At 41.5% G+C, this 9671-nt stretch overlaps 1 protein-coding gene across 1 annotated transcript; it reads left to right on the forward strand.

Annotated features, from left to right (window-relative positions):
• The first annotated feature begins 22 nt into the window (after nt 1–22).
• Nucleotides 23–7404, forward strand: LOC135490931 (glutamine--tRNA ligase-like). The gene is made up of 18 exons (XM_064776510.1): nt 23–161; nt 455–608; nt 837–946; nt 1204–1404; nt 1773–1851; nt 1994–2065; nt 2442–2614; nt 2794–2893; nt 3188–3375; nt 3666–3796; nt 3912–4004; nt 4121–4258; nt 4500–4673; nt 5021–5180; nt 5374–5466; nt 5677–5804; nt 6024–6216; nt 6480–7404. The coding sequence occupies exons 1-18, from the start codon at nt 27–29 to the stop codon at nt 6528–6530; spliced, it is 2373 nt and encodes a 790-aa protein (XP_064632580.1). The 5' UTR covers nt 23–26; the 3' UTR covers nt 6531–7404.
• The last annotated feature ends 2267 nt before the right edge of the window (nt 7405–9671 follow it).

Below are 9671 nucleotides of genomic sequence, written 5' to 3' on the forward strand. Positions count from 1 at the left end.
AAGTTGTTCGAAGAGTGTCTACGCGCATGCGTGTAACAGCAACAAGCATGGCGAACGAACTTGTGGCACTTTTTACTAGCATCGGTTTAACCGAGCAGAAGTCAAAAGAGACGCTAAAAAATAAAGAAGTTTCAGAACGACTGAAAGATGTTATCAACGAAGTATGTACATGCCGAATTTCACGACGATCGGTTGTGTGGTTGCCAAAATATCGTGCTATTTCTTGGGGTTTCATCATGCATCTCCTTCCTTGGTCTTGGATGGGCTGGGCTGCCAGATTTCATGTCATGCATGAGTTATACTACTGCTCTAGCCCAAAAAACCTAAATATAGGCTCAACGAACAAAAGAACATGTGGTGCCCCCCTCTGAAGTGAAGAGTGACCATCATCATGCGCAATGCTCACACTGAACGATACAGAAGAAGAGAGTCATTCAGTTGGTTTTCTTTCCAGGCAATGAAGCATGCCAGTGGTTCAATTGACAAGTCAACTGGTAATCTTCTTTACCACATTGCCACCAAGCTCAAGTCCCAAATCAGGAACAGAGAACCACTTCTGGTAGGCTATGTGGCAACCAACAAGATCTCTTCGGAGGTACAGCTCAATGGTAAGCATCAAATCAAAGCAGATTGGCTAATGATCCTTGTCCTCTTCAAGAAAAACTTCTGATGAATGAAAGGGCTGCATCTCTGAAGTTCAAAATCAAGTTTACTGAATTAGTTAAATAGTTTAAGTAAGCTTTTTCACACAAAAGGAATCATGTGACATACAAACTTCAACAACTACATGTAGGCCCCCCCATGTCCATTCAACATCACGATCCTTCTCATTGTAGCTGCCATGGAGTATTTACTCCATCATCCGCTTGACCCCTTAGATGTGAAGGCATTGGAGGAGACAGCTGGAGTTGGTGTTGTCATCACACCTGATCAGATTGAAGAAGCGGTAAATATGAACCCTTCCTCTGTTCGGGATGTGCATAGTACGTCAAATGCTCTGCGTTGGCTGACACGGTGAAAAGTGGCTGGCACAGCTAATGGGTAAAAGGAGATTCACCCATGTTCATTATTTTCCAGGATGATTTCTGGGTGGTAACGTACCTCTTGCAGTGTTTTCAGTTGACCCAACTATTGTATTTATGGTATTGAAAGACCTGCCTACTCTTTTTTTCATTTTTAAACCACTCTCCCTCTCTCATGTAGGTAGAGGAAGTAATTAAGAAGCACAAGGCACAGCTGATTGAGAAACGCTATCACTTCAGCACCGGGATCTTACTCGGCGAGGCAAGGCAGAAACTCAAGTTTGCCGACGGGAAAGCCGTCAAACATGAAGTGGACATGCAGGTGCTTGATCTGCTCGGCCCAAAGACTGCAGCTGACATGGAGAAACCTGTCAAACAGAAGGTATGCATTTGACGTCTGCTCAAGTCTTGATTGTAGATTGCAGACAAATGTAGCGCTTTGATATTTCAAAATTTTCTCCACTCATGCTTTTTAAAGGTTTTGTTATGTAAACCAGTCCTGCTAATATGCTTTATTCGTATCTTTTACATTGAGGTATTTGATATTCTGTGCACCTTTGTAAACGGCTCATCTTACTTCTTTAATTCAAACCTTCAAAGGGTACCTTAGAGAGGCCTAATGCATTGAATTATTAGAAGCTTTCAATCTCCACACACTCGATATCTTGAAGAAGTCTTCCCAAATTGATTATATTAAAATCTTTGACCAAATTAACAGGTGTCTATAAAATGTTGCTTTCTCTTTACCAGGGACCCAAAGAAAACAATGAAAAGAAAAAAGAGAAAACCCCTGCAAATGCCAACGAATCTGTGATTAAAACTGATGACGGTAGGTACATACTGCTGTGAAATTTGTATCGTTTTTTCAAAAGGCTCATCAGTAATTGAAAGATTCTGTAATATTTGTTACATAGCATTTCATTATAAGAATAATATAAGAATAATTAGACTGACTTCATTGTTCATTTCAGCAATATCAAGTACTGGAGAAGTAAAGAGTTTTATGGAGCTGATGGGTGAAGCATGCAAGTTCCACAAAGTGGGTAAGTGATAATGATGGTAGTTTTGTGATAAGGCTTGGATCCAAGCAGTTCTGTTACATTTATCCTTCTGACCCATCTGGTGGATGAGACTGAAACTCAACAGATAGCCAGCATTTAGGGTACTGGCTGAATCATTTCAAAAGTATTTCAGCCATGAAGTGGGTTAATGAGAGTCCACTCACCTCATTTATATTCATTTGACAGCTGTCTCCGTACCTGACAATAGAAGATGAAGTCTCAACCAGAATCTTGGGATAAGTTCGCTTCAAAGAAGAGTCTTCATAAATTTTGATTGCGCCTTCAGGATTCTTTCTTTTTCTAACATTGAAAATATTAATGCCAAGAAATTGACTGAAACATGTCTTTATTTGTTCAGGTGAGAACTATAAGACAGATGGCTATGTTATTACACCTAAGACAATGGATATCCTAAAGGAACATGTAAAGGCCATTGGCGGACGTGTGATGACGCGATTCCCTCCGGAGCCCAACGGTATCCTGCATATTGGACATGCCAAGGCTATAAATTTCAATTTTGGATTTGCAAAGGTTGGTATTGCATGTATCTACAGTGTGCAAACTGATCATCCTGTTCTCTACAGTGGTAAATTGATCCATTTGTCCCGTGAGAAGTTTTAAAAACCAATACGTCCTACTCCTGGAGTAGTGGCTTGACCACAGCCGCTCCTTGGGAAATATATCATTAAATCTAGTTTTTCTTGTTTCAGCACATGGGTGGCCTGACTTACCTGAGATATGATGACACAAACCCTGAGAAAGAAGAGGAGAAGTTCTTTGTTGGTATCCGGGAGATGGTCGAGTGGCTAGGTACGCATCCTCCAGGTGTATTGAAGCTCATAGTGCTTTTCCATTGACAGGTCCTTGTTCAAAGTGCTTCATCATCCTAGAGTCTTCCAGGGATGTTTAGAAGCAGCTGCAGAGCACTCACTCTACCTTCAAACTCTGATGGGAATGAACTATAATGCCATGAAAGGGATCTCGCGATTGGGTCCAATTGGGAAGATAAATTGTGCGAAACGACGTCTTCAATTTGTTTGCACCTCTGAATGTCAAATCTAGGATTGTTTGTGAGACTTCCCGTTTTTCTTCTATTTTCTGAAGGTTACAAACCGTTCAAGATCACACACTCGTCCGATAACTTCCAGAGGCTCTACGACCTCGGCGTTGAATTGATCAAGCGTGGCCATGGGTACGTCTGTCATCAAACGGCTGATGAAATCAAAGGATTCAACCCGCCGCCATCACCGTGGAGAAACAGGCCAATTGAGGAGTCACTCAGACTTTTTGAGGTAAAGTATAGGGATTTGAAAGTTTTCTAAATGACCTTCAGATATTTTGTCCAGCTTTTGAAAGTTCAGTCATTATGAAATAATATTTTCACTGGGGTCATTATCACCTCCCGGCTATGCCTTTGTATGACCACTGAAATTCCAACGGCTGCTCCATATTCTTCTATGGGCAGATCATTCGGAGCAGGACCTTGACTTTTCCTTTTCAGTATAATCGACTTTCTCTAATTTGTGTGACCCGATATCATGCCCCAGTACAGTTCTTCACCTTGGACTTTTTGCCGCTTCAGGACATGAGGAAAGGAAAACTAGAGGAAGGGACTGCCACGATGAGGATGAAGACAACCTTGGAGGAAGGAAAACAGGATCCGGTCGCTTTCAGAATCAAATTCACAGCTCATCATAACAGCAAAGATGACTGGTAAGGAACCATTTGTCTTGGCATTGTTGTGGACAAAAAGCACTTCGGGCAAGGATCTGCCTTTTGAAAACCACTATATGAGAAATGGAATATAACTTTAATGGTCTCATTTCAGGTGTGTTTACCCCACATATGACTATACCCATTGCCTCTGTGATTCTATAGAGAACATCACTCACTCCCTCTGTACGAAAGAGTTCCAGTCAAGGTGAGTTGAACAATATCAATGACAAAGTAAAGCGTTCCAATCTTCATTCGGTAATGTTATGTTCTTTATTCATGACACTTTACACAGCGTTTATTAATTTGAATAATTTCTTCCAGGCGTTCTTCCTATTACTGGCTATGCAACGTCCTTGACCTTTACTGTCCAGTCCAGTGGGAATATGGCCGCCTCAATCTCAGCTACACCGTGGTATCGAAGAGGAAGATAGGGAAGCTGATCACGGAGGGAATAGTGAGGTAAGTGGGAATTTCGAACATTTGGATGCTGAGAATTCAGGTGTAATATTCTAAAGGCAGATCCAGCCTAATGATGATAATTTTTGGCGAGTAGAAAACAATGCCTTAAATGATTTGGAGGTGTGCATTTCACCTAGTGTATGCGATATATTTTTGCCAATAGGTGTTCTAATCAAGAAATGTCTTGTCTTGCATTTTGCAACAAAATTCACCATCAGGACTTACTGCCTGTCTATTGCAGATCTTGGGACGACCCTCGATTGTTCACCTTGACGGCGTTGCGTCGACGTGGCTTCCCGCCAGAGGCCATCAATATGTTCTGTGCTAAAGTCGGTGTGACCATGGCCCAGGTCACCCTCGACCCATCCATGTTGGAGGCCTGTGTACGAGATGTGCTCAATTTCAAAGCCCCTCGGTGAGTCATGAGCTTGAACATTGGTTCATTCAGCAAAGCCCAAAATAAATCGTACATTTAGTTTTAAAAACCAACGAAACACATGCAGTATTTGCAATTTCGATTCTAGTTTGCATTTTATTGGTGTTAAATTCTTTCCTTGAGAATGGTTATTTGCAGGATGTGATGTCAACTTGTTACAGATTAGATATCGGTATTGACTAATCAATATTCTGATCATCAAATTTTATATCAACTCATACAGACTACACGACTAAAGAGTGTGAGGCATTTTCTTAGCTGCCCAGTCTCTTCAGGCCGATGGCATGAACCCCTAAAAATAACCTTGCTACTTTCTCTTTCTTCAGGGCTATGGCAGTGCTAGAACCCCTAAAAATAACCATCAAAAACTTCCCCAAAGATCTTAAATCAGTGAAGGTACCAAACTTCCCAGCCGATGAGTCGCGAGGTTTCCATGACGTTGTTATTGGTGCGACGATATTCATTGAACAGTCCGATTTTAGAGAGGTATGTTCACCAAAGAGAACCAGTTGAATGCCAAGACAAAGGACTTGGCCTGTCTCATTTCAAATATCCGGTCGGTCGCGTCGTGCACTTAGACCTAGTGTGAAGAAGCTGTAATACATAAAGTACATCATGTATTTCAAGTGTGACACTCAAATTGTTTGTAAAGTTTCCTCTGATTTCTTGTTGTTTTCAGGTGATGGAGAAGGGTTACAAACGTTTAACACCCGACCAGGCAGTTGGTCTGCGCCATGCTGGGCTTGTTATATCAATAGAGAAAGTTATAAAGGTAAAGGAAAACCCTATTTGCTCATTTCATTGGCACTTTTCATAGTCAATTCATTGAGATAGTGCACTAGTCGAATGGTTTTTAGATTCCTGGATAAGATGTACACCATGTGGTTCTGAAGATGTCGAAGTTTCGAAGTTTTCCAGAATTTTTTTTGATTGATCTCATGTTTCAAAAGACAGTTTACATTTGATTATTTTCCAATTGTAGGATAATAGTGGTAATGTGACTGGACTTGAGGTTAGCTGTAAGAAAGCGTCGGAGTCAGAGAAGCCTAAAGCATTTATCCACTGGGTTGCAGATCCTCTCAAATGTGAGGTCAGGATATATGAACGATTGTAAGTACAACACAGTTAAATAGAATGGTGTAGAGGCCTATTAAATCTGCTAGAAGGTGCCGCGAGTCACATACATTTTTAGGGTTCATACAATGGTTTTTGTGCATGAAAAAAACGTTGATTGAGCTGAAAGGATGTCACTTGATGTCTTTTTGTTCAGTCCAGCGAGCAGATATATTTGTGACAAATTCTTAGTCATTTCCCCTTGATAATTTCCAGATTTATACATAAAAGTCCTGAAGACCCTAAAGTGGTTCCCGGTGGTTTTATCACTGATTGCAATAAGGATACACTGAGAGTGATAGAGAATGCTTTAGTTGACAAGTCGGTCAAGGATGCAAAGGTCTACGATAAGTTCCAGTTTGAGAGGACCGGTTACTTCAGCATCGATCCTGATTCTAAACCTAATAAGGTAAGGCTTAAAGGCCCAGTCCACCAGTAAAACTTGTGCATGCCATGTGGCCCATTGAAAATCTGCACGCGAAGTCCAAGTGTAGTCATTGCACATTGCAGTGTGATGAATTTGATTTTCCTCTGATGCACTGGTGTTTTAGAACGTGCAATGACTTATTTTTGTGGCACTGCAAACAAATCAGTTTTCAAATATCTTCTTCCTCATTCATTTAAAACTTTTAAAGAACTACATCAACTAATGTTGTATTGCTTGTGTTGCAGCTCGTCTTCAATCGAACAGTGACCTTGAAAGAAGACCCTGGCAAAAACTGACAACTGATTGTCCTAATGAAATCAGCCAACACAACAAGTGCCTTCCCTTCCTCATTGAATAGATGCTTTATACCAAACTGTTAAGAGTCTAGGATTATTGATTGGATCCACTTCCAATATGTCTGAAAATTCACTCCTATTCTTTCGGACTATTTCAAGACCTTTGCTGAAGATGTTTGACTTATTGCAACCCAAAGTAAACATTTATCATGACATTGGTACAATACAAAAAGTACTTATCAAGAACTTTCCAACGAATAGTTGGAATATGATTTGGGACATTTATTTGCATCTTGGACTCAGAAACAGATGCCCCATCAGCCATTCACGAGTTCAGAGGACCGGTCCCGTGTATTGTAGTGGCCCACTGAGAGAGACTCTAACTGATCACACAGTTTTCCCCTTTCCAAATCTTGCTCTTAAAATGACGTGGCAGTAACTCCTTGATGAGATACATGAGGGAAGGAACTGTGGTAACTTCAAGGCTTATGCTGATCCTAAACAAGTAGATACAAACAGTAGAACTCCATTAAGGACATCCTTGGGACTGACAAATGCTGTCCTGATAGAGGTGTCCTGATTACAGAGGTCAATTTTAGTGAAAGCAACCAATTTGGTAACAAATGGAGTGTCCTTAAAATAGGAGTTAACTGTAGTTAGTAATGATTCTAAACTATGAAAACCCTGTTACTTTATCTCTAAACAATTTCTAACACATTATGAACTTTCAACTAGGAAGATACCTCACCAAGCCCTGTGTATTCACGTCCTGGCCTGGAAGATTCCGTGTCAACATACTAAAATAACTCAATGGCTGTATAATGAACATGGGTTTGACCAAGATGTGCTTAATAAACTTGATTTATTTATTCAATTCCAATATTGTTATATTTTGTTGTTCAAGAGTTGTTGACGCATTCCCCTGGGTGCAAAAAGGCAAATTATTATGTGTGCTACATCCTTGTTTCCTAGAAATTGTTGTCTTGAAGATTACACCTAGCACACAAACACTTTTACTTGCCATGTTTAGGTCCTCTGTTCAGGCTACTTGTTTGTGCAATTGGTACATGTATTGACCAGCGGTGCAGCTGTCTGGGACCTACCAGATTATATAGGTGTCCCAATTCAAGTAGTACAGAGACAAAGACGTTGCCACAACCTAACTCGGTCTAATTTGTTGGACATACTGTCACAACTGTCTTCTTAATACGGGATGTCTCAGAAAATAGACCATAAAGCCACAACGGCCTGTCATGGTGACATTTTCGCAACCGAGCTCTTTCTGAACTGTTGGGAATACACAATTGGAATCTTCCCCCTTGCCTTGCTTTACTCTCAGAATGTGTCAGAAAAGAATATGAGAGTGCCAGGAACGAGACATGAAGACATTGTCACAGCCTATCTAAGTCAAGCACCTCTCCAGCACCAGTTATGAACATGCAAGCTGTCTTGCAACGCACAGGATGTCTTCGAAAAGGATCTGTAAGGCCTTGTAAACCAAGGGCCCGAGATGGAGCCATCGTCACAACCTATCTCTCCAGCACCAGTTATAAACATACAAGCCGTCTTGCAACGAACAGGATGTCTTCCAAAAGGATCTATGAGGCCGACCTTGTCAACGAAAGTCCCGACATAGAGACATCGTCACAACCTATCTCTCCAGAACCAGTTATGAACATGCAAGCTGTCTTGCAACGCACAGGATGTCTTCGAAAAGGATCTGTTAGGCCTTGTAAACCAAGGGCCCGAGATGGAGACATCGTCACAACCTATCTCTCCAGCACCAGTTATAAACATACAAGCCGTCTTGAAACGAACAGGATGTCTTCCAAAAGGATCTATGAGGCCGACCTTGTCAACGAAAGTCCCGACATAGAGACATCGTCACAACCTATCTCTCCAGAACCAGTTATGAACATGCAAGCTGTCTTGCAACGCACAGGATGTCTTCGAAAAGGATCTGTAAGGCCTTGTAAACCAAGGGCCCGAGATGGAGACATCGTCACAACCTATCTCTCCAGCACTAGTTATGAACATACAAGCTGTCTTGCAACGCACATGATCTCTTCGAAAAGGATCTATGAGGCCGACCTTGTCAACGAAAGTCCCGACATAGAGACACTATGTCTTGCTATATACATGATGTCATAGATGTCTTTGAAAATTATCTGTAAGGCCTTGTAAACCAAGGGCCCGACATCGTCACAACCTATCTCTCCAGCACCAGTTATGAACATACAAGCCGTCTTGCAACGCACAGGATCTCTGCGAAAAGGATCTATGAGGCCGACCTTTTCAACAAAAGTCCCGACATAGAGACACCGTCACAACCTATCTTTCGCGCGCCAATTAGCTAGACAATGGACGCTAGATTACATCTAGATCAAGTGTACTCAAGTGTACGTGGCGAGACATACTGCTTCAATCTGCTTTGCTACAGGATGCCACAGAAAAGGATTCGTAAGTCCTCTTGATAAGAGGCCAACATGAAAACATCGTCCTATCTCTCTCGCAAACATTTAGACATGCATACTGTTGTCAGCCTGCCTTCCAATAACGTATGTCGAAAAGGATCTATAATAGAAGGCTTTTATCCGAAATGGAGACATCGTCATAACCTAGTCTTCTTGCACCAGTTCAAAACATGCAATCTGCCTTGCTATATACAGGGTGTCTCAGAAAGGGATCAATGAGGCGTTGTAAACCAAGAACCCCACCTGAAATGGAGACACTGTCACAATCTATCTCTCTCGCACCAATTATAAACTTACTGTCTGTCTTGTTATATACATGATGTCTTAGAAAAGCATCTGAAGGCCTTGTAAACTCAGGGCCCGACACGGCGACATCGTCACAACCTCTCGCACTAGGTATAAACGTACAATTTGCCTTGCTAAATACAGTATGTATTATTTCGGGACCTATGAGACCTTGTCAACGAAGGTCCCGAAGACATCGTCACAACAATCTCTCTCGTACCAGCTATAAACATTCAAACTGCTTTCCTAAATTCAGCATGTCTTAAAAAGGATACTTAAGCCTAGTGAACCATGGGCCGGACTATGAGACATCATCACAACCAATCTCTCGCACCAGCTTGTGAGACATACCGTGACAATCTTCTTTGCCATACAGTGCAGC

The sequence above is a fragment of the Lineus longissimus genome, chromosome 7, assembly GCF_910592395.1.
Source record: "Lineus longissimus chromosome 7, tnLinLong1.2, whole genome shotgun sequence".
NCBI lineage: Eukaryota > Metazoa > Nemertea > Pilidiophora > Heteronemertea > Lineidae > Lineus > Lineus longissimus.